The following is a 26,783-nucleotide window of genomic DNA, read 5'->3' as shown; positions in this document are numbered from 1 at the left end:
GCATGGTATGCATCTTGTACAACAAAAAATTAAAATAAAACCCAATATCCTCAAAGGCTCTTGGTGTTCTGAATCCTGCCTGTCTCTGATGCTATCTCTCATCATTTACCATTGCCAGCTCCATTGTTTTTGAGCACAGCTGGGTTTTATTTTCTTGCTCATGATAAGCTCATCTTGAAATAAGGGGTCTTTTCAATTGTTGTTTTCCCTGTCTGGAAATATTTTACTTCACATCTTCATGTTTGGCTTCTCTATGATTCATGCCTTTTCAAATATCAGGCCTTTTAGAGATTCCTTCTCTCTGACCACTCATTTTGAAATGTTCTAAATTCACTTATCTTTGAAACACAAATGTCTTATTTGTGTTTTATTTATTTTATTTTGTCTTGTTTTCTGCCATCACACATGCTGTTGCTTAAAAATAGTGTTCTATTTATTTGTTTACATTTTTATGAATTCTCACATAACAGCAAGGACATCCTTTGTATAATTAATCAGTAATCTCTAGCATTAGTGACTAGTCTATAATGGATGCTCAATAAATCTTTGCTGAAAGATGAAAGAAGTATTGATTACGTGGGTTTAATAATATTTGATCCAGTACTTTGGGATGCCAAGAAAGGAGGTTTGTACGAGACTAGCCTGGGCAACATAAGGAGATGCCATTTCTACAAAAAATTTAAAAGTTGACTGAGCATGGTGGTGCATGACTGAAGTCCCAGCTACTCAGGAGACTGAAGTGGAAGGATTGTTTGGGCCTGGGAGATTGAGGCTAAAGTCAGCTATAACTGTGCCATGGTACTCCAGCCTGGATGACTCTACCTCAAAATAATAATAATAATAATAATCCTTAAGTAAAAACTTTGAAACTCACATAAAATGGTGTCCTCTTCTTAAAATTGAACACTTTCAAGTGTGCAGGAATACTACTTCTCATCTCAAATATTTTTGTGTGTGACTAGCATATATCTTATTTTATCATCTTCCAGTTACCATACAGTGAAGATAAAATGATATATAATATAAAAAGAACTTTCACATTATAATAAAGTATACAAATTTAACAGCAATGTGGAATTTTTGTTTTATATATATATTTCTGTTTTCAGTTTAGAGTTATATTATGGGTTTCCTTCATTTGACTTTTCTCTTGGAATCCTGAAAGACCATAGTACAGTAATTTGCCCGTAACAGAATATGATAAAGAACTCTTATTAAAAACATAACAGAGAGACAGCAAATTTGCCTGCAATATTGGATTTGCAATAGTTTGGTTTATGTCGGCATTATTGGATGTTATTATAAATCATCAAGCCATATTAAAATTTAATTTTTATTGAAAGCCTCAATTACAGTTTAGTTCACTTAGGCTCTTATTTTTAACTGTTTGTTTATTAGATTAAGTTTATGTATGTTATTAGACAATTCAGAAATTCATTCAAATGACAGCTTTTATGCCCACTCTACTCCAAGTATGTGAGAAACAACAGTGTATATAAGTCTTGCTTTTTAGAAAGTTCACAGTCTGCTGGATGGTCCCTGGGTAGCCCTGACTGACTCAGTCACTACCCCCTCTCTTGCGTATAGTTTTCAGAATAACTGTAGAATGTGGTCGGAATGTAGTACCTTGAGAGGGAGAAGCTGCCTAATGAGCTCTGCTTCTGTCCCTCCTAGATAATGTAACATCTTGAGTAAAAAAGGACCTGCTTTGGGCAGTACAGTCTTTGTTCTTCTTTCCCCTGGAAGCAGAATGCCCTTCAAAGTTTAGTCCAGTGTGTCACATGGCCCCCTGAGGCATTCAACCCAAGAGGGTCTGACTTCCTTCAAAGTCCCTCAGTTGCGATGGAGCACAAGGGAGTCAAGACTCCATCCACCCCAGACAGCTTTCCTGAGCCTTTGCGGACCAGCTCACAATGAATCCCAGAGTTCTGTTGCTTCCTGCTGAGTATCTCCAAGTAATAAATCCATTTCATATAACTTATTGTGTGTGAGTATGTTCTGTCTCACGGGACTCAGGCAATTGGTAAAACTGCAGCCCAGGATACTAGGGTTGGAAACATTCAGACTCCTGTTTCTGGTGGTTGGCATAGAGATGGTCTTTGCTATCCCATGCACAGTGGAAATCCTCCTTTGGGATTGATTATTAGTGAACCTGCACATAGTGTAGTTTGAGAAAAAAATTTGATGAAATTTTGGAAGACAAAATCAAGTGTTTACAATGTGTTATGGGTGCACAGAAAAGGGAGTATTTAACACACGTATCATGGTAAGGATTCAAATTTGAGGAAATAAAAAAATGGTATTTTGCTTGAAGAATAAGTAAAATTTTCAGGCGTTAAACTTGTGAGAGGCATCTTGGAAGAAGCAAATAATATGCAGTGGCATGTGATCAAACATTATGTGTTCTAAGTGCTATAATTATTCAGCATATAGATTATGAGATTTTAAGAGGATATAACTTTTGATAAAATGTTTTGTTTTTCATGTTAAGATGTTTAAGTGTGGCTTATTAAAATTGAGAAATGGGTTCTAATTGAAAATATGGCATGGACGATGTAGTTTATGTGGTACAATAGGATAAAAGAACACTGAGAACAATTCAAGGTTAGAGATTGTGAAATTGTGGTGGTACCAGTTTAGATGTGTTTCACTCTCTTCATCATGTAGATGGCATATAATGGCATAGTCCTAGGTTAGAAGTGTTGTCGAGTCGATAAAATAGGCTTATAGTGTGGTCTCAGAGTGGACAATATTAACAAGTGTATGAGTGTAATGGTGGAAGGTAAAGTTGAACCTGAATAGAAATATAAAGAACAATGAATAATCAGACCATTTAAAGCTATTATTTTACATGTGTATTTATAAAAACACCACCCAAGTCTTTTTCCTTTTGGAACATTTTATCAAACGTACCCATTAGTTGAAATGTAGGAGTGCAATGTCTCAGAGTTACACTGCCTGTGACTCCTGTGGAGTTACATTTTTAAGAAAAACTACTTATAACATACTTTTAACTTCTAAGTTGGTCTCATTCAGTATTTCTTGTGTAACTCTGGGATATGTATGGCATGCTGAAAAATTTAACACAATTTTCTTACAAATATGAATAATGATATTAAGTATTATATTTTAAGGAAGCCATCAAGTTTCTTTATAAATTAAGAAAAATGATATATCCCAAAAGAGGGGAATCATATTCCTAGTTTTATAGGAAAGTGTACTGTATACATTATTAAAGAATATACTCTGGAGAAAAACTAAATTATTTCAATTTCATTGTCAGTTTCTTATTATACCTAATATTGAATTTATTTGTGGGTATGCATCGATTTGAGGCCTGCATTAATGTGGTTACTTTGTAAAATGTGTGTTTCCAAAAATGTTTTCAAAACTTATATGATAAACATTTTAAAATTATGTATATACTGGACATTACATGAATACAAACCATTAGCCCTTACTAAGAAGAAATGTACAGTGTTAAATATTACCAAGATGTTAATGAATGTCTCTTAATCATTTTTAGTTTCTTTTAAAAAATATACATCTAAATTATAGTTAAGATAGTTTCTTTGTATCCAGGTCATGGAATAATTCAAAGAATTAAAAAAAAATAACAAACACACATAAATGATGCATGTAACATTACATCTCTTGCAAAGAGCAGGCTACTCTTACGGTAATAGGTCATTCTTGCATTGCTATGAAGAAATGCCCAAGACTGGATTACTTATAAAAATAATGGGTTTAATTGACTCACGGCTCTTCAGGCTATACAGGGAGCATGGCACCATCTGTTTCTGAAACTGTCTTAGGAAACTTCCAATCATGGTGGAAGGTAAACAAGGAGTAGGCACATCACATGGAAAAAGCAGGAGCAAGAGAGAGGCGGGGAGGTGCTGCACACTTTTAAACAATCAGATCTCAGGAGAACTCACTTATTTTTGTGAGGGCAGTTCCAAGAGGATGATACTAAACCATTTGTGAGAAACCACTCCCATGACCAAGTCACCTCCCACCAGGACCCACCTCCAACACTGGGGATTACAATTCAACATGAGATTTGGGTGGGGACACAGATCTAAACCATATCACTTACTTAAGGGAGGTACTTTGACTTTTATTTTTCCAGGACTTGTGGTATATTTTGACTGAGCCATCCAGATATTCTTGACCCCCTTAATTAATTTTGATTAATTATTCCAAAGATTTAGTGAGGCTATTAGACCCATTTTTACATACGAGAAAATTTACCCAAAGTCACATAAGTAATAAATGGGAAATTCAAAACTTATACCAATACAAGCATGAGTTTCTTTGCTCATTCAATTTAGTCTTGACCATGAACACCAGTCTGTGCTAATCACTGAACATATTGACATTAGAGTTAAACTTTGGCAGAGAGTTACAGTCTAGTTTGAAAGACAAACAAGTAAATGAATTAGTGCCATATCATGTGATCCATGGGACCATAGAGAGAGAACAGGAACCTTGGAAACAGATTGGATGAGCTCTGAAGATTCGCTTGGGGAATGGTAATGTAATGGCTAGTCATTACAAGAGATACATGAACTTTTTACTTAGAAAAAAGAGCTTATTCAAGTGCATAGAGGGCTGGAGATGAAGGCATAGTCAGGAAACAGTAAGCATAGAAAGTTAAGAGCAGGCCATGATATTTCCTGGATAAACACTGATGAGTGGGGAAGTAGAAAGGAGTCAAATATTGAAAGGCTGTGAATTTCATATAAAAGATTTAGAGTTCTATCTTGGAAATTATTTAAAAAATTGGGAAACTTCAAGCAGGGAGGTGGTAATATTATATGTAGCTCAAGAATAGATTTAAAAGGGAGAGTTAAAATTTTGTATCCTAACACCACTCTAGCTACACAAATCTTAAATTGATTTGTCTGTTTCCCATTTACTTACTCTTTCATTCAACAAGTGTTTACTTATTGGCTACAATATAAAAGACACTTTAATGGCCAATGCATGAGATGGAAAATACACCAGACATGGTGTGAGAACTGAAAAAAAATTCTGATATAAAAGAAAAATAAAATATTACCTATAGAAATAATCAGAATGGTGACCTGCAATAGTGAGAAAGGATTAGAAACATGCTAATGTAATTTAGAGGAAAAAAACAGTTACACTGAGTTGTATTACCTGAACTTTCAAGTGCAGAATTTGAGATTTTACCCTAGCTGCAAGCTAACAAGTTAGGCTGCCATAGTTTTATAGATGCTGGCAAAAGATACGAGACTACTGGGTCACAGACAGAAGATTTTATTCCCCATAGCACAACAGACAGCATAAATTCTCCTTTCTTCTCACATCCTATGAAGTAGCATAAAGCAGCCCAGATATATGTCACACACACAGTCTACGTAGGTGACATCTGAGGAACTCTGAGCTTTAGAATCCTAAGTATTTACAGGATCTGCTAGCAAACTTTCCCCAGCTTTGTCTTGGAGGAAGACGTTATCTTTATAATCTAGCCAGAAAACAAATCTGCCCTCTGTCCCCAAAAAATGTTCTATCTTTGTCTTCCAAGGCTGTTTGTTGTACAAAAAAAAATTATGCTATAAAACTGTCAATACCTCTTGTCCAGAAGATGTGCAGAAATGCAAAAGACCCAAAGAGAATTATCTCCCCAAACTGAGAATCCTTTGTAGACCTTGGAGGATATATTAAATTAAATGGAGTTTGGAGACTACAGTTTTCAAGGAAAACATAGTTGAATTAACAATGCCAGAAAGTAATGCCTGCACATACACGTGCATTCTTTTCATTGCTGTCTCCATAAAACTTAAATGAATATTTCCAACAGGAAAACACAATATGCAAAAGTTCATGCTTTGTGATTTATTTATTGTTTTAACATTTGATTATCTTTCAGATAAACTATGTCTTGATATAATTTTAAATATATTTAGCTGTTTTATATATATGTGTGTGTGTGTGTGTGTGTGTGTGTGTGTGTGTATATATATATATATATATCTGCTTTCAGCAAATGTAATTTGTTTTACCCAAATTAATCAAAACCCTAAGGTGATAAGAGTATCTTGAAATGGTCAAAATGAAATTGAACATACAGATTTGGAAATCAGTCTGGAAATAATGCTTGCAACTAATTTAGATGAGACTCACTACAATTCCCTGTGGTTTGTGGATATCTGCATTTTAACAGTAAGCCAGAGATACTTAAGCCAAGGGACACAGATGGAGAAGAATAAAATTAATTATTAAACTGATAAATTGTTGATTGAGATTAAACAAAGCTATAGAGAAAAATTGTAAAATTTGAGAGTGAAAGACAATAAGGCAAAACAAAAATTCAGAAGCCAATGCCATTGGAAATTCAATAAGAATTAATCTTAGAATGATAAAATGATGCTATTACTGCTAATCACTAGATACCAAAATAATGGAAACCATAGCCTCAAGGTCAGACCTATACCTGAGAATGTGTCTTGCCATCAATGGCAGTTATACCTGTAACCACCAATTCAAAGATAATTTTAAGCATTTAGAGGACAGGTATATAGGTTAACATTCTAAGGATGAAAAATATATATAGTTAGGTAGCAAATAGTTAATTATTTGTTAAACCTGGAAAAAAAAAACCCTGAGCTTTTATTCAATACCTGTAACTTTCACCTTATGTAAGTACCCCAGCAATCAATAATAATGAAAATTTTATATATCTAAATCTGTCTGACAGTGCGATGACTTTAAATAATTCATCCTGGAGAAAGTAAGTTCTATTATTTTCAAAGTTAGTCATCTTCTCCAGAAAAACAGCCTTATAATCTGATAGATCTACATTTTGACAGTTGGCAAGTTAGTTTCTGTGTATGAGCCTCGTGATCTCTTTGGCATGTTCTTTTCCACGTAAGAGGTCCTTATATATCCCATAATGAAAGTCATTTCAAAAAATAAGATCTTTCTATCAAAGTGTATCTTCTTTGACATTTTCTATTTAAGCTAGGCTTGCTCTACACAAAACCAGGTAATATCCCTACCAACAACACATAATACTACATTTTAGATTTTTAATGGCAATTATAATTCTATGTTGAACATGAGAAATGGTATCTTATGTCATCCCACCCATATGGAGAATGAAATGATCCATTCATGAAGTAATGTAGCCAGAATATGTTTTACACTGACAATTTTTAAATCAACGAAAAGAACAAAGAAAAATTGTTTTTAAAAGCTAGTAGAAAATATTCTTTAGACCTCCTTGGAGTGTAGGGTTTATGAATTAAGAACCAACTAGGTAACAAAATTCAGTCAAAGCCCCTAGGGTCAAGCAATAACATTTGGGGTACATACGAGAATTATTTTTATTGTTGAGAATGGTATTTCCTCAGAACTCTCTGAAGGAATGACTGTACTGAAGAGCTATGTATAGCTGATGATATAATCTTCAGTGATTTGAGTAATTCAGCAAACTAAAGAAAGTCATTTGAAAGTGAAACAGTTATTAAATAATAAATACAAAGATTTAGGAAAGTGAACAGGCTTAAACATAATTCAACAAAAACCCTTGATTTACTCTATCTATCTATCATCTAGCTAGCTAGCTATCATTTATTTATTTAGAGACAGAGTCTTGCTCTGTCCCCCAGGCTGGAGAGCAGGGAAGCAATTTCGGCTCACTGCAGCCTCTTCCTCCCAGGTTCAAGGGTTTCTCCTGCCTCAGCCTCCCAAATAGCTGGGATTACAGGCATGCATCACCATGCCCAGCTAATTTTTGTAATTTTAGTAGAGACGGGATTTTGCCATGTTGGCCAGGCTCATCTTGAACTCCTGACTTCAACTGATATGTCTGGCTCAGCTTCCCAAAGTGCTGGGATTACAGGCATGAGCCACTGCACCCAGCTGAAAGCCCTTGATTTATAAATGAGAAATGTGAAACTTAGAAAATAAAGTGCCAATACAAGTGTGACAGTGTTCCAATAAACGAACAGTTGACGTCACATCTCTTATCTTGCAGTACAGTTTTATTAACTTTACTAATGAAAGAGAATAGTTACAGAGGAAAGCAATGAGTCTTAGAAAGCAGTGTTGAATCACTTACATTCAGTACTTAGCAGAAAGCAGAGGTCTATATTATAAATTATTTCACATACTGCATTATTTGGAAACAACTTATTTTTTGGATTATTACAATAGTAATGCTTTTTATTAGAGAAGGTTCTTTTCTTCAAACACCAGAAGTCAACTCTGGACATAAAAAACAGCAAATAAATTTGTTTGAATTGTATTGGATAGCAATTGAATTCTTGAGGGTGTTTACGAATCAGGTTTAGGGAGAAGTAGGAAACAATGGAGTTTAGACAGTTAGAAAGAATGTCAAGTGCTTGGCACGAGAACAATGTAGCTAGAACTCTTTTAATTTATGCCACTGTATTCTGTCATTTCTGCAGAACTCACCACCGCAATACTTGGGTCTTGAAATAATTGCCACTGCTGTGGAAAATTTCTCAACTGTTCCTACATCTTTCCATCATTTGAGCATATCATTTATGTGCATATGTCATTGATGACATTTCTAATGAAAGGATGTAGAAAGAAAGTATTTGGTGCCTGTATTAGTACATTTTCACACAGTACTCAAGACTGGGTATTTTATAAAAGAGAGAGTTTTATTTGACTCACTGTTCCACAAAGCTAAGGAGGCCTCAGGAAACTTACAATCATGGTGGAAAGGGAAACAAACATGCCCTTTTTCACAAGGCTACAGGAGAGAGAATTGCAGAACAAAGGGGAAAGAGCCCCTTATAAAATCATCAGATCTCATGACAACTCTTGTCGTGAGAAGAGCATGGGGTACTAGCCCCCAGGATCCAATCACCTCCCATGAGGTCCCTCCCCCAAAATGGGGATTACAATTTGGATTAGAATTCAAGATGAGATTTGGGTGAGAACACAGAGCCAGACCATATTATGCCACTCTTGACCCCTCACAAATCTTGTCTTTCTCGCATTTCAAAGCACAAATGTGCCTTCCCTACAGTCCCTCAAAAATCTTAATTCTTCCCAGAATTAACTCAAAACTCCAGGTCCAAAGTCTCATCTGAGACAAGGCAAGTCACTTCCACCTAGGAGCCTATAAAAATCAAAAGCAAGTTAGTTACATCATAGATACAATGGGGATATAGGCATTGGATAAATGCTCCCTGAAATAGGAACATTTTTGAATAAGAATTAATCTTAGAATTCTTCTCCAATGAGAGAAACTGGCCAAAACAAAGGAGCTACAGGCCCCATGCAAGTCCAAACTCAAGTGTGATAGTCATTAAATCTTAAAGCTCCAAAATAATCTCCTTTGACTCCATTTCTCACATGCAGGGCAGACTGATGCAAAGGGTGGGCTCCCATGCCCTAGGGCAGTCCACTCCTGTGGCTTTTTAGGATGCAAGCCCCTGCTCTGGCTGCTTTCACAGCTGACATTGAAAGTCTTCAGCTTTTGCAGATGCACAGTGCAAGCTGTTAGTGGATCTACCATTCTGGGTTCTGGAAGACGGTGGCTCTCATCTCACAGCTCCACTAGGCAATGCCCCAGTGGGGACTCTATGTGGGAGTCCGACCCCACATTTCCCTTCTGCACTGCTCTAACGGAATTTCTCCATGAGGGCTCCACCCCTGCAATAAACTTCTGCTAGCCATACTGGTGTTTCTATACATCCTCTGAAATCTAGGTGGAGATTCCCAAACCTCAGTTCTTCATTTCTGTGCATCCGCAAGCCCAACACCATGTAGAAGCCACTTGGTGCTTCCAAGCACTTGGTGGAAGGCTTGGTGCCTGCACCCTCTGAAGCAACAAGCTGAGCTGTACTGTGGTCTCTTTTACCCATGGCTGGGACGCAGGGCACCAAGTTTCAAGACTGCACAAAACAGCAAGGCGCTGGGCCTGCCCCAGGAAACCATTTTTTCCCTTCTAGGACTCTGGGCCTCTGATCGGAGGGGCTGCCATGAAGGTCCCCGACATGCCCTGGAGACATTTTCCCCATTGTCTTGGTGAATTACATTTGGCTCCTTGTTACTTATGCAAATTTCTGCAGCTGGCTTGAATTTCTCTTCATAAAATGAGTTTTTCTTTTCTATCACATTATCAGGCTGCAAATTTTCCAAAGTTTTATGCTCTGCTTCCCTTTTAAACATAAGTTCCAATGTCAGACCATCTCTCTCAAGTTCAGAGTTCCGCAGATCTCTAGTACACAGACAAAATGGTACCAATCTCTTTGTTAAAACATAGCAAGAGTGATCTTTTCTCCAGTTCCCAAAAAATTCCTGATGTCTATCTGAGACTACCTCAATCTGGACTTTGTTATCCACATCACTATCCATTATCAATATTTGGGTCAAAACCATTCAACAAGTGTCTGGGAAGTTCCAAACTTTCCCACATCTTCCTAGTTTCTTCTGAGCCCTCCAAACTGTTCCCACTTCTTCCTGTTATCCAGTTCCAAAGTCACTTCCACATTTTTGGGTATCTTTATGGCAGCACCCCACTCTACTGGTAAGAATGTATTAGTTCATTTTCATGCTGCTATAAAGAAATACCCAAGACTGGGTAATTTATAAAGCGAGGAGGTTTAATTGACTCACAGTTCCACATGGCTGGGGAGGCCTCAGAAAACTTACAGTCATGGCAAAAGGGGAAGCAAACATGTTCTTCTCCACAAGGCAACAGGAGAGAGAAGTGCAGAGTGAAGGGGGAAGATCCCCTTATACAACCATCAGATCTTGTGATAACTCACTCACTATCAAGAGAACAGCATGAGGGAACAGCCCCCATGATACAATCACCTCCCATGAGATCCCTTTGCCAAAACGGGAATTACAATTCAGATTACAATTCAGATTACAATTCAAGAGGAGAGTTAGGTGGGGACACAGAGCCAGACCATATCGGTGCCTAAGTGATTAGTGGTGAAAGTTAGGGCTCGGTTTATCAGAATTCACATATTGGAATCTTCGATGAAAACAGAAGGGTCTTCGAACACTGCTCAGTCATAAAATGGAAAATGTCTACCACATATTTCTATTGTATTGGTCTCAATCAGTGGTTTATTTTCTTACTATTTGCATTTCAATTTTTTCTAACCTATGCGGAGGTGGATTTCTTGCAGTAATGCAAAAAAAAATTTATATTTGAAGTTTTGTCCTCTTATTATATAGTAAATAAAATTATCTCCATAAGCACTGTAGTGATGTTTACATTTGTTCTTTCATTCCATAGCACAGTATATATCTATCTCTTTTCATAATTGTCATAATAGAGATTCATAAACATATAAAGCATATGTAGATCAAAATGCATTTATGTATTTTCGGAATGACTCACAATCAGTATTGTAAAGAAAACACTCATTTTACGTATCTGTAATTCATTACAAAAGCCACTTTCTTCACCTTGTACTCATAAATTATGCTTTGTTAAACAACTTAGCATGAAGGGCAAAGATGTTAATTTTATTTGAAAATCACACCAAATGGTGTGAAAGTATTAAAATACAACACCTTCTATATCTTCAACAACTGGGCTTCTAAGAAGAAAAACTACATAAAGTTTCTTTCTTTTTTTGGGGGGGGGGGGGGGGGAAGTCATGATTTGAAAATTAAGAATCTCTTGGGAAATAAAAAGTTTAATATAAACTTTTTCAAATAATTTATTACAAATGCTGGAAAGAATATTAAATACAGTTATTCCAGTCACAAATTTTAATAAATGAGGACAGTGAGACTGAAAAAAATGAGATGGTTCACATAAATTCATATAGTAAGTAAACTGTCAGAAAATAAAACCTGTGATTTCTGACTCTCTTTCCAGTGCTCTTGCCATGTTGGAGCTAGAATAATATTGCTCTCTCTTATATTTTGGGAGAGTTTTGAAGTTGTTTTGATTTAAGCTAGAGGGAAGAATACCTTTGCTTTCAGAAAATATTTAAAAAGGTAAATTTTATATTTGTCAAATGATAAAAATGAAATTCCAATTCTTCTAATCCTATACAATTCTAGCACAAAGGTAAAGTAAGCACTATTATTAACCCTCATTTATGGAAAGAAATACTCAGAGAAAAATGCCCTGCTCTTGAGTCTCATGTGACTTTTTTCCCTTCGTGACCAAATCTGTCCTCGACTGTGTAAGAGAATCATGCTGTAACTGATTATTTGTTTTCAGTATTATAAATTAATTATACTGTCATGTCAATTTGTTATTTATTCAGATCTACATTTCAGTTTGTGCTGATGTATAGGGATGAATTGCATGCAATGAGAAAGTGATTTATTTAATATTTTTTACCAAATGAAATACCCATATTCTTGAAACAATGTAACCTTCCTAAACACATATTCAAACACACATATATAACAGTACAGCAAAACTTGATACAAAATTTATATGCTTTAAATAAGCTTATAATTTCAGTCATTCTTTTTATTTTATTGTAGTTTTTTGAGACAGAGTTTCATTCTTGTTTGCCCAGGCAGGAGTACAATGGTACAATCTCCGCTCACTGCAACACCCATCTCCTGGGTTCAAGTGATTCTCCTGCCTCATCCTCTCGAGTAGCTGGGATTACAGGCATGCACCACCACGCCCACCTAGTTTTGTATTTTTAGTAGCGATGGGGTTTCACCATGTTGGCCAGTCTGGCCTCAAACTCCTGACCTCAAGTGATCTGCCTGGCTCAACCTTCCAAAGTGCTTGGATTACAGTTGTGAGCTACCGTGCCTGGCCCAAATTTCAGTCATTCATGTCTCTCCCAAATCCTGTCATTAGTTTTGAGGAAATATTTTTCATGTTTTACTTTGTTGCCCAATCATAGTATAACTTACACTCATGTCTTCAACGTTTATTTATTTATTTTTATTTAAAAAATTGAAACATTTTTCCTCTGTTTATTTGCCACGATTTTTTTCCTTTTTTAAATCCTGTCTTTAGATAATTGCTAGAATCACGTGTACTAGAAATCAAGCCTAGTAATGTAATTTTCTAGCTTGAAAATCTGCCTTGTCAGTGTGTGAAGTCCATACCCTGGGTAGATATGCAGGACCTATCAAAATTCACACAATTTATAATTCAGCCAAATTGGCATTCTTACTCACACTCAACTTGTCCAATCTGTTCCCCAAGCCTGGAGTAATTTTCACTTGCATTCATGTTTTTTTTTTTTCAGCCACCTTTTTCATTGTTCTTTTATTTTCTTCCATTTTATTTACTGAGCACTTTCAGTACCTATTTGATTGCTGTTATGGTCTGTGACAATTTTTCAGGCCTTGGGATATTTTGTCAAAGTTTGATGAGTCTCATACAGTAGGTAATTAATGTGTATTATATATAACACATTGTATTATGTCTAACAAAAACAAGAATTATACATACATTTGTAATTGAGAATTAATGGAACAAATAGGAAGGTTCATGTAAAAATGCATGTAGACATATAGGTGTATAAGTTTCTGGATGTGTCCTAAGGAATTGGCGTATGTTCTTTGCCTATCAGTATCACATTGCAAAATAGTATCATTTGTATTCAGAGCAAATAGTTAAAAAAAACATGTTTTGTAACACAGATAATTTTCTCTTTCCATTAGGTTGAAAATGGTTGCTTGTGTTCAACTACTGTGAAGAGTTGGAATCAGACAACTACAGCTTTGATTTTCCAAGTGGTTCAGAATGTAAATGTGATCTGACCTTTCCCTGATGGACAGTTAAATCATGGACACGCTAAACAATTTACTTTGGACTGTCCTTCCTAAAGATGCTCTGGCTTCTTTCTTGAATGCCCACTAAGCATTGGTAGCTGACAAGGAAAAGAAGGAAAACTGTGAACTGGAAAGTTATCTTACAATGAAAATTACGAGCACATCTTGCATCTGTCCAGTCCTAGTGTGTCTCTGTTTTGTGCAGAGGTGTTATGGAACTGCACACCACAGCTCCATCAAGGTGACGAGAAACCAAACCAAACACATTGAAGGTGAAACCGAAGTCCACCATCGTCCCAAAAGGGGATGGGTATGGAATCAGTTCTTTGTTTTAGAAGAACATATGGGACCAGATCCTCAGTATGTTGGAAAGGTAAGTTTTTGTTTGTTTTGCTGTTTTTCCTATCCTGAGAAATTGTGGGGTAAGATGAGCTGATGTTGGAGAAATATTTGAAGAGATCGACATATGAAGCAAATGATGTTGTAGAGCAAATTATGCTATAGAAACTACTACTTATACTAGAGAGCTCAAAATAATAATTGTAAAAAGGAAACATTATTCATCATATTATACCTCTCTAAACATTGGCCCATACATACAAGACTGAATATTCATAACAAGTATATTACTTTTTCTTTTCTCTCTTGTAAATTAGAAAGACTTAATGGAACACACAATTAAGTAGTGATTTTTTCTTTATTACCTTGAAGGTATATTGGAATTCACATGTCACTTATTGGTACACTGATATTTACTGCTATTTTCATATATTGCTCCTGCACATGTGGCTAAAAAGAAGATGCTCTATCAAGAAAATATCACACACATTTTCTAATATCATAATTAAATAGTAGAAAATATCTAATATTTTCTATTAATTTTTAGAGATGTACTCTTATTTAAGTTAACCTTTAATAGCATATGAATATTTTTCCAACCCCTAATGTTAAATTTCATAAAAATATTGATATCTTTTAAATATAGATTAAGTATGCACTGGATATATAGGCTTTGAAAAAAAAATCACAATGGAATGAAGTTGACAAAATGATCAGTAATTTCAGGTCAAATTCCCTTTCTCTCAAAAATGCAGACAAGAAAATTTAATGGCTGATCATACTGTTCAGGAAATTATGTGGTCAGTAACATGGAAGAGTTTAAACGTGTGTCATCTAGGCTCTAGGGTTGAGAACAAACTGGAAATTGGAGAGACCTTCTGATTAATTACTGGTCTTTGGAAGCAGCCGCACTTCAGTTTATTCAAGACCTATGGGAGAAACAGCAAGCACAGCAGTAGAATCTCCGTGACTGCAGGCTCAGTGGCTTCCATCCCCCTGATTGATGATTTATTCTCACTTTAGCACTGTTAGTACTAAAAAAAATAGTATTCCATCTAAGCCTTGGTGCTTCCCTAATGTGTAGGCAGTACAGGATCACAAGCCATCTGTTCCACCCCTTGTCCAACAGGGACTGGGTTACAGCTGCATTTTCTATACAAGGCAGGAGCTGTGGAGTTAGAATATAGAACATAAAAAAAAGATCTAAAACAATTGTATCATATTCTCATATGCATATTAAAATGAGACAAAAGATCTATCTTCATTGTATGCTTTTTTTCCTACCAAGAGTTTCATAAAATACATTTTTTAAAATGTAATAACATCAAAACATAATAGATTAGTAGAAATTTATTTGGGTTATGAACTTCAAAATCCTTTTTATTAAAAAAATTGTACCTTTAAGTTTTGGGATACATGTGCAGAACATGCGGGTTTGTTACATAGGTATACACGTGCCATGGTGGTTTGCTGCACCCATCAACCCATCATCTACATTAGGTATTTCTCCTAATGCTATTCCTTCCCTACCCCATGACCCCCAGACAGGCCCCGGTGTGTGATATTCCCCTCCCTGTGTCCATGTGTTCTCTTTATTCAACCCCTACTTACGAGTGAGAACATGTGGTGTTTGGTTTTCTGTTCCTGTGTTAGTTTGCTGAGAATGATGGTTTCCAGCTTCATCCATGTCCTTGCAAAGGGCATGAACTCATCCTTCTTTTATGGCTGCATAGCATTCCCTGGTATAAATGTGCCACATTTTCTTTATCCAATTTATCATTGATGGACATTTGGAATGGCTCCAAGTCTTTGCTATTGTGAACAGTGCTGCAATAAGCATGCGTGTGCAAGTGTCTTTATAGTAGAATGATTTATAATCCTTTGGGTATATACCCAATAATGGGATTGCTGGGTCAAATGGTATTTCTGGTTCTAGATCCTTGAGGAATCACCTTACACCTTATACAAATATTAACTCAAGATGGATTAAAGACTTAAATGTAAGACCTATAACCATAAAAACCCTAGAAGAAAACCTGTGCAATACCATTCAGAACATAGGCATGGGCAAAGACTTCATGACCAAAACACCAAAAGCAATGACACTAAAAGCCAAAATTGACAAATGTGATCTAATTAAACTAAAGAGCTTCTGCACAGCAAAAGAAACTATCATCAGAGTGAACAGTCCACCTACAGAATGGGAGAAAATGTTTGCTATCTATCCATCTGACAAAGGGTTAATATCCAGAATGTACAAAGAACTTTAACAAATTTGCCAGAAAAAAAACAACCCCATCAAAAAGTGGGCAAAGGATATGAACACATTTCTCAAAAGAAGAAATTTATGCAGGCAACAAACATATGAAGAAAAGCACATTATCACTGGTCATTGGAGAAATGCAAATCAAAACCACAATGAAATACCATCTGACGCCATGTAGAATGGCAGTCATTAAAAAGTCAGGAAACAACAGATGCGGGAGAGGATGCAGAGAAATAGGAACACTTTTCCATGGTAGATGGGAGTGTAAATTAGTTCAGTCATATCCTTTTTCTGTATGCTTTCCATCCTTGAAAGTAGCACAAGAAAAGTATCATTAAAATTGCTCATTTTGGAAAAAACCAAGAGGAAAAATATTTGATTATTAAAAATATTTTATGATGCATATTTCTTAAAATTTTAATCTAACTAAGAAACAGAAACAAAACTTTTTGGAAAAGGGAAGGAAATTCAGGCAACTTGTTTTTTGGGCTCGCCTAGTTTTAGTAAAAGATGAAGCCTCAATAGGAAGATCAGTTCTAAACAATCTTTCTGGAATCGAATGAACATATGGTGCCAATGAACATATGGTTGAGAGCTCCTCACATATCAGGAGGCGATGGAGGTTTGTGATGCTGTTCAGGTTTGTAGAGGTTCTGTAAAACTATTTTCCATTCTGTTGTCTGTAGTATGGATGGACAAACGCACAGGTATGAAAGGTCAAACCTGAAAGTGAGTCCTCTTATTCCTCATCTGACCCAGGGACACCTCACTCTTAGTCTTTCTACTTTTTTCTAATGTGCCTTTATGGGCAATTCTAACTTAATTGTACAGATTTTTTTCTCACTCCCACACACCCCCTGTAACATAAATGCATAACTAAAAATAAAAAAATAAAAACTGCAAAGCTTAGCAATTACTATGTGCTTAAAATAATTATCTTCTGTGCCATTATTTTAACTTGCTTAGAAAATTAATTTAACCTCACATTTATAAATACATTCATAGTGAACCAATTCTTTATTTTCAAAGTACTCTTTTTTTCTTCATTTCCTCTAAAAAACAAAAACAAGCAAACAACAACAACAACAAAAAAGGGATACATGTGCAAAACGTTCAGGGTTGTTACATAGGTATACGTGTGTCATGGCAGTTTGCTGCATCTATTGACCTGTCTTCTATGTTCCTTCCCATCACTCCCACCCCGCAACAGGCCCTGGTGTGTGTTTCTTCCCTCTCTGTGTCCATGTGTTCTCAATGTTCAACACCCACTTATGAGTAAGAACATGTGGTGTTCGGTTTTCTGTTCCTGTGTCGGTTTGCTGAGGATGATGGCTTTCAGCTTCATCCATGTCCCTGCAAAGGACATGATTTCATTCCTTTTTATGGCTGCATATTATTCCATGGTGTATATGTACCACATTTTCTTAATTTAGTCTATTATTGATAGGCATTTGGGTTGGTTCCATGTCTTTGCTATTGTAAATAGTGCTACAATTAACATACATGTGCACATGTCTTTATAGTAGAATGATTTATAGTCCTTTGGGTATATACCCAATAATGGGATTGCTGGGTCAAATGGTATTTCTGATTCTAGATCCTTGAGGAATTCCCACACTGTTTTCCACAATGGTTGAACCAGTTTACATTCCCATCATCAGTGTAAACCTGTTCCTATTTCTCTAGGGCCTTGCCAGCATCTATTGCAATCAGATTGGAATTCAGAATTCAGAAACACACACAAAATCATGGAATTTCAATTTCATGCAATCTGCTTCTGAATGACTCCTGAGTAAATAATGAAAGTAAGGGAGAAATCAAGAAGGTATTTGAAACCAATGAGAACCGTGAGACAACACACCAGAATCTCTGGGACACAGCTAAAGCAGTGTTAAGAGGGAAATGTATAGCACTAACTGCACGCATCAGAAAGCTAGAAAGATTTCAAATTGACACCCTAACATCACAATTTAAAGAATTAAAGTGGCAAGAACAAACTAATCCAAAAGCTAGCAGAAGACAAGAAATAACTAAGATCAGAGAAGAATTGAAGGAGATAGGGACACGAAAACCCTCCAAAAAAATCAATGAATCCAGGAGCTGTTTTTTTTTGTTTGTTTGTTTGTTTTTTTAAATTAGCAAAATAGATAGACTCTTAGCTAGACTAATAAAGAAGAAGAGAGAGAAGAATCAAATGGATATAATAAAAAAATGATAAAAGGAATATCACCACTGACCCCACAGAAATACAAACTACCGTCAAAGAATACTATAAACACCTCTACGCAAATAAACTAGAAAATCTAAAAGAAATGGATAAATTCCTGGATATATACACCCTACCAAGACTAAACCAGGAATAAGTCAAGTCCCTGAATAGACCAATAACAAGCTGTGAAATTGAGTCAGTAATTAATAGCCTACCAATAAAAAAAAAAAAAAAAAAAAAGAAAATATCCCAGGACTGGACAGATTCACAGCTGAATTCTACCAGAAATATAAAAAGGAACTGGTACCATTCCTTCTGAAACTATTCCATACAATTGAAAAGGAGGGACTCCTCCCTAGCTCATTTTATGAAGCCAGCATCATCCTGATACCAAAACCAGAGAGAGACACAACCAAAAAAAAGTCTTCAGGCCAATAACCCTGATGAACATCAATGCAAAAATCCTCAGTAAAATACTGACAAGCCGAATCCAGCAGCACATCAAAAAAATTATCCACCCAGATCAAGTTAGCTTCATCCCTGGGATGCAAGACTGGGTCAACATATGCAAATCAATAAATATAATCCATCACATAAACAGAACCAAAGACAAACACCACATGATTATCTCAATAGATGGAGAAATGGCTTTTGATAAAATTTAACATCCGTTCATGTTAAAAACTCTCAAAAAATTAGTTATTGATGGAACATATGTCAAAATAATAAGAGCTATTCATGACAAACCCACAACCAATATCATATTGAATGAGCAAAAGCTGGAAGCATTTCCTTTGAAAACTAATACAAGGATGCCCTCTCTCGCCACTCCTATTCAAAATAGTATTGGAAGTTCTGGCTAGGGCAATCAGGCAAGACAAAGACATAAAGGGTATTCAGATAGGAAGAGTGGAAGTGAAGTTGTTTCTGTTTGCAGACAACATGATTTTATATTTAGAAAACCCCATCATCTCAGCCCAAAATTTCATTAAGCTGGTAAGCAAAGTCTCAGGATACAAAAACCAGTGTGCAAAAATCACAAGCATTCCTTTACACGAACAGTAGGCAAAAAGAGAGCCAAATCATGAATGAACTCCCATTCATGATTGCTACAAAGGGAATGAAATACCTAGGAATACAGCTAACCTAGGAATACTTCACAACAAGAGTTGTGAAGGACCTCTTCAAGAAGTACAAACCACTGCTCAAGGAAATGAGAGAGGATACAAACAAATGAAAAAGCATTCCATCCTCATGGATAGGAAGAATCAATATTGTGAAAATTGCCATATTGCCCAAAGTAATTTATAGATTCAATGCTCTTCCCATCAAACTACATTGACATTCTTCACAAAATTAGAAAAAAAAAAAAAAAAAAAAAAAGATTCTAAATTTCATATGGAATCAAAGAAGACCCCGTATAGCCAAGAGAATCCTAAGCAAAAAACCAAAGCTAGAGGCCTCACATTACCTAACTTCAAAGTATACTACAAACCGACAGTAACCAAAACAGCAGGGTACTGGTACCCAAATGACATATAGAGTAATGGAGCGGAACAGAGACCTCAGAAATAACACCACACATCTGCAGCTGTCTGATCTTGGACAAACCTGACAAAAACAAGCAATAGGGACAAGATCTCCTATTCAGTAAATGATGCTGGGAAAACTGGCCAGCCATATGCAGGGAACTGAAATTGGACCCCTTCCTTATACCTTATACAAACATTAACACAAGATAGACTAAAGACTTAAATATAAAACCCTAAACCATAAAAACCCTAGAAGAAAACCTAAGCAATACCATTGAGGACATAGGCATGTGCTAAGACTTCATGACAAAACCACCAAAAGAAATTTCGTAGCACTCTTGTATAAAATATAGAATTATTGTGATTACTGTGAACATGAGAAGGGATAACTCCAAAAAGCTGAAAAGTATCTTTTCTCTTCCTCCGTCACAGAAATGCCAGCAAATGTTTTGTCAACAGACATAAAATAATACTCATAAAATGCAGTTCTGGTATTAAAAGAATGTTTTTTAACAGATGAATTAGGTAAGATTGTTCCAAATTATCTTTGAACTTGATTGAAATTTTTGCATCTATAGTTATATTTTACATTAAGTAGACTTGAAACAATTAAGTAGACTTGAAACAATTTTTACTTTTATTTTAGATTCAAAGGGCACATGTGCATGTTTGTTTCATGTGTATATTGTGTGATGCTGAGGTTTGGAGTGTGATCAAACCCATTACCCAGGTAGTAAGCACAGTAATCAGTAGGTAGTTTTTCAACCCTTCCTCCTCTTTCTACTTCACCCCCACTTGTAGTCACCTGTCTAATGTTCCTATCTTTATGTGCATGTGTACCTGTGTTCAGCTTCCCCTTATAAGTGAAAATACATATTTGAATTTCTGTTTCTGTGTTAGCTTACTTGGGATAATGGCATCCAGTTGTATTCCACATTGCTACAAAGGACATGATTTTGTTCTTTTTTGTGGCTGTGTAGTACTTCATGATGCATACGTATCACATTTTCTTTATTTAATCCACCATTGAGGGACACCTAGGTTATTGAATCCGTATCTTTGCTCTTGTGAATAGTGCTGCAATGAACATATGGGTGCATTTGTCTTTTTGTTAGAACAACTTTTTTGGGGAAAGGGGGGTGTATATCCAGTAGTGGGTTGGATGGTTTGAACAGCAGTTCTATTTGTAGTTCTTCAAGAAATCTCTAACCTGCTTTCCATATTGGATGTACTAATTTACATTCCCACCAAGAGTGTGTGTGTTCCCTTTTCTCCACAGTATTGATAGCATCTATTATTTGTTAACTTTTTAATGGTAGCTATTCTGACTAGTGTGAGATGGTATCTTATTGTGGTTTTGATTTGCATTTCTTTGTTAATTAGTGGTGAGGAATATTTTTCACATGCTTGTTGGCTATTTGTGTGTCTTCCTTTGAAAAATGTCTGTTTATGCCAATTTTAATGTTTTTTTTCTTTTTCATTTTTTGTGTTCCTTACAGATTCTAGATATTATACCTTTGTGAGATGCACAGTTTGCAAAATTTTTCTCCTGTTCTGTAGTTTGTCTTTTTACTTTGTTGATAGTTTCTTTGGTTGTGCAGAAGCTCTTTAGTATAATTAGATTTTACTTGTCTTTTTTTTTTTTTTTTTTTTTTTTGCGATTGCTTTTCAGGACTTAGCCATAAATTATTTGCCAAGACTTATGTCGAGAAATAAATGTCTGTGATTTTCTTCTAGGATTTGTATAATTTGAGGTCTGCATTTAATTATTTACTTTATCTTAAGGTAATTTTTGTAGATGAGAAGAGATAGAGATCCAGTTTCCTTCTTGTGTGTATAGATTGCAAATTATCCCAGCACCATTTGTTAAATAGGAAATCCTTTCCCCATTGATTGTTTTTGTTGACTTTGTCAAAGATCAGATGGTTGTGAGTGTGTGGCTCTATTTTTGTGTTTTGTATTCTGTTCCATTAGCCTCTGTGTCTGTTGTTGTACCATTACCATGCTGTTTCAGTTACTGTAGCTTTGTAGTATAGCATAGATTGAAGCAGAATAATGTGATGCCTTGGGCTTTGCTCTTTTTGGTAAGGATTGCTTTGGCTATTTGGGCTTTTGTTTGTTGTTGTTTTTCCATATACATTGTCTAGTAGTTCTTTCCTAGTTCTGTGAAAAATAACATTGGTGGCTTGAAATAATTTATGTTAAATCTGTAGATTGCTTGGGAGCAGTATGGCCACTTTAATGATAATGATTCTTTAAATCCCTGAATGTGGAATGTTTTTCCATTTATTACGCGTCATCTCTGATTTCTTTCAGCAGCGGTTTGTAGTTATCCTTGTAGAGGTCATTCACCTCATTGATCAGATATTTCTCTATGTTTTTCAATATTTTTGTTGCAGCCATTGCAAATGGGATTTTTTAATTATTTTGATTTTCAGCTTGAACATTATTGGTGTTTAGAAATACTACTGCTTTTTGTACTTATATCTCAAAACTTAATTGAAGCCATTCATCAGTGGTAGGCACCTTTTGGTAGAATCTTTAGATTTTCTAGGTATACAGTCATATGATTATTGAAGAGAGATGATTTGACTTATTTTCCTATTTGGATGCCTTTTATTTCTTTCTCTTGCCTGATTTTTCTGGCTAGGACTTCTAGTACTATGTTGAATAACAGTGATGCAAGTGGGTAGCCCTGTCTTGTTCCAGGTCTCAAGGGGAATGCTTCTAGCTTTCTATTCAGTAAGACGTTGACTATGGATTTGTCAAAGACAACTCTGTATTATTTCGAGGTATATTCCCTTAAGGCATAGTTTTATGAGGGTTTTTATCATGAGAGAATGTTGGATTTTATCAAAAGCTTGTCTTGTGTCTGTTGAAATAATCACGTCTTTTGCTTTGAATTCTGTTAATGTACTGACTCACATTTATTGATTTGTGTATGTTGAACCAATCTTGCATCTTAGGAATAAAGCTTACTTGAGTGTGGTGAATTAACTTTTTGATGTGGGGCTGGATGAAGTTTGCTGGTATTTTGTAAAAGATTTTTGCATGTAGGTTCATCAGGGCTTTGGCCTGTAGTTTTATTTTTTAATTGTATCTTTGCCATCTGTTCGTATCTGGATAATGCTGACATAGTAGAATGAGCTAGCAAGAAGTGTCTCCTCTTTGATCTTTTGGGATAATTTTTGTAAAATTGGTAGCTTAAAGCTCTTCTTTATACATCTACTAGAATTTGCTGTGAATCCATCTCTTTTTGGTTGATTGGTTTTTAATTACTAACTCAATTTTGGGACTTATTATTGGTCTGTTTGGGGTTAAAATTTCTCGGGAGGTTGTGTTTACAGGAATTTATCAATTTCCCATTGATTTTCTATTTTATTTACATAAAACTGTTCATAATAGTCTCTGAGGTTCTTTAGCATTTCTGTGGGATTGGTTGTAATGTCACCTTTGTCATCTCTGCTTGTGCTTCTTCGGATCATCTCTCTTTTTTTCTTTCTTAATCTAGATAGAGATCTATCAGTTTTGTTTATCCTTTCAAAGGAGTAACATTTGGTTTTATTGATTCTTTTTATAGATTTTGGTTCTTAATTTCATTCAGTCCTGCTCTGATTTTATTTTATTTTTATTTGTAATTTTTATTTTAGGTTTGTTATATAGGTAAATTGTGTGTCACATGGGTTTAGTGTACAGATTATTTCGTTACCCAGGTAATAAGCATAGTACCTGATAGGTACTTATCCTCATGCTCCTTTCACCCTTCACTCTTGAAAATACTCCAGTGTCCATTGTTTCCTTCTTTGTGTTTATATGGATTCAAAGTTCAGCTATCACTTATAAATGAGAACATGCAGTATTTGGTTTTCTCTTCCTGCATTTGTTTGTGTCAGGTTATGGCCTCCACCTCTACCCATGTTCCTGAAAAGGACGTGATCTCATACATTTTCATGGCTATGTAGTATTCCATGGTGTATATGTGCCACATTGTCTTTATCCAGGCTACTGTTAATAGGCATTTACATTGATTTAATACCTTTGCTATTGTTAATGGTGCAGCGATAAACATATCTTTATATGTGTCTTTATGGTAGGATGATTTATATTCCTTTGGGCATTTACCGAATACTTGGATTGGGTACAGGAAATGGCTGGGTGAAATGGCACATTGCTTTAGGGTTTTAGAAAAATTGCCACACTGATTTCCACAGTGACTAAACTTATTTACATTCCCACCAGCAGTGTATAAGTTCTCCCTTTTCTTTTTGACCTTGTCATCATTTTTTTTCTATTTTTTGACTTTAGTAATAGCTATTCTGACTGCAGTAAGATGGTATCAAACTGTGTTTTTAATTTGCATTTATCTCATGATTAATGATGTTGTGTGTTTTTTCATATGCTTGTTGGCTGGGTGTATGTCTTCTTTTGAAAAATGTCTATGTCTTTTTTCACTTTTTAATGGAATTATTTGATGTTTTTTCTTTCTAATTTGTTTAATTTTCATATGGATTCTGGATATTAGACTTTTGTGTGATGCATAGTTTCGAAATATTTTCTCCCATTCCATAAGTTGTCTGTTAAATCTGTTCATAGTTTCTTTTACTGTGCTGAAGCACTTTAGTTTAACTAGGTCCCATTTGTCATTTTCTGTTTATTTGCAATTGCTTTTGGCAGCTTTGTCATAAAATCTTTACACAGACCTATGTCTGGAATGATATTTCTTAGGTCACCTTCCAGGGTTTTTATAGTTTTAGATTTTATATTTAAATCCTTAATTGATTTTAATTTCATTGTTGTAAAGGATGTAAGGAAGGGGTCTAACTTCAACCTTCTTCATATGGCTATACAGCTATCCTAGCACTATTTATTGAATAGCGAGCCTTTTCCCCATTGCTTGTTTTTGTCGACTTTGTCAAAGGTCAGATGGTGGTAGGTATGTGGCTTTATTTATGGCCTCTCTATTCTTTTCCATTGATCTTTTTGTCCATTTTTTGTACCTGTACTATGTTGTTTTAGTTACTATAGACTTGTAGTATAGTTTGAAGTTGAGTGATATGATGCCTGCATCAAGCTATTTAAGCTCTTTTTGGTTTCATATGAATTTTCAGATAGTTTTTGCAAATTCTGTGAAGAATGACATTGACAGTTTGATAGCAATAGCATTGAATCTGTAAACTGCTTTGGGCAGTATGGCCATTTTAACAATATTGAGTATTCCTATCCATGAACGTGGAATATTTTTCCATTTGTTTATGTCATCTCTGATTTATTTGAATATTGTGTTGAAATTCTCATTGTCAATACCTTTCACCTCCCTGATTCGGTGTATTCCTATAAAATTTATGTTTTTGTGACTATTGTGAATGAAATTGCATTATTGTTTTGGCTCTTAGCTTGGACGTTGTTCTTCTATATAAGTGCTACTGACTTATGTACAACGATTTTTTATCCTGAGATTTTGCTTAAGTTGTTTTTCAGACCTAGGAGTGTTTAGGCAGAGACTATGGGGTTTTATAGGTATAGGATTATATCATTTGCAAACAGAAATAGTTTGATTTCCTCTCTTTCTATTTGAGTGGTTTTTATTTCTTTCTCTTGCCTGAATGCTCTGGCTAGGACTTCCAATGCTATATTGAACAGCAGTGGTGTGAGTGGTCATCTTTGTTTTGGCATATTTCTGAAGGGGAATACTTCTAGCTTTTGCTCATTCAGTATATTGATCACTATGGGTTTTTCATAGATGGCTCCTATTATTTACTTAGTAATTAATTATTTTTTTTTGAGGAATTCTTACTGTGTCACCCAGGCTGGAGTACAGTGACATGATCTTGGCTCACTGCAAATTCTGTCTCCTGGGTTCAAGCGATTCTCCTATCTCAGCCTGCTGAGTAGCTGGGATTACAGGCATGTGCCACCACGCCCGGCTAATTTTTGTATTTTTGTTAGAGACAGGGTTTCACCATATTGGTCAGGCTGGTCTCGAACTCCTGACCTTAGGTGATCCTCCCGTCTTGGCCTCCCAAAGTACTGGGGTTACGAGCCACAGCACCCAGCTGGCTCCAGTTATTTTGAAGTAAGTTCCTTCAGTGCCTAGTTTGTTGAGGTTTCTTTAACATGAAGGGATGTTGTATTTTACCAGAAAACTTTTCTGTATCTATTGAGATGATCATTTGGTTTTGTATTTACTTCTGTTTTTAGTGATGAATCACACTTATTGATTTGCAGTGTTGAACCAATTTTGCATCCCAGGGATAAAGCCTACTTGATCATGGGTGGAGTACCTTTTTTGATGTGCTGCTGGATTTGGTTTGCTAGTATTTTTTGAATATAAAAAGTTTCCGAATATAAATTTATCAAAAATATTGGCCTGCAGTTTTGTCGTTGTTGTTGTTGTTTTGTATCTGACAGATTTTGGTATCAGGATGATGCTGGCCTCATAGACTGAGTTAGGGAGAAGTCTGTCATCCTCAATTGTTTTGAAATAGTTTCTATAGGAATGGTCCCAGCTCTTCCTTATACATCTTTTCAGTTGTGAGTCTGTGTGAAATTCAGCTGTGAGTCTGTGTGGTCATGGAGTTTTTCTGGTTGGTAGGACTCATTACTGATTCAATTTCAGATTGCATTATCATTGTATTCAGGGATTCAATATCTTCCTCATTCAAATTTGGGAGGTTGTATATTTCCAGGTTGTCAAACTTATGTGCAT

At 35.6% G+C, this 26,783-nt stretch overlaps 1 protein-coding gene across 10 annotated transcripts in view; it reads left to right on the top strand.

Moving 5' to 3' along the window:
* The window catches only part of CDH18 (cadherin 18), a 1,123,324-nt gene that overhangs the window by 757,154 nt on the left and 339,387 nt on the right, over positions 1–26,783 (top strand). For all 10 annotated transcript variants that reach the window (XM_025387876.1, XM_025387869.1, XM_025387867.1 and 7 more), the window contains one exon: positions 13,621–14,104. Coding sequence is in view for 8 of the 10 variants with exons in the window: in XM_025387869.1 (XP_025243654.1) it covers positions 13,877–14,104 (228 nt within the window). In the remaining 2 variants the exon portion in view is untranslated. The remainder of the gene's footprint in view (positions 1–13,620; positions 14,105–26,783) is intronic.

The sequence above is a fragment of the Theropithecus gelada genome, chromosome 6, assembly GCF_003255815.1.
Source record: "Theropithecus gelada isolate Dixy chromosome 6, Tgel_1.0, whole genome shotgun sequence".
In the NCBI taxonomy this organism is placed as follows: Eukaryota; Metazoa; Chordata; class Mammalia; order Primates; family Cercopithecidae; genus Theropithecus; species Theropithecus gelada.
Note: the sequence above shows the minus strand (reverse complement) of the source record. Positions and strands in the feature narration are given on the sequence as shown.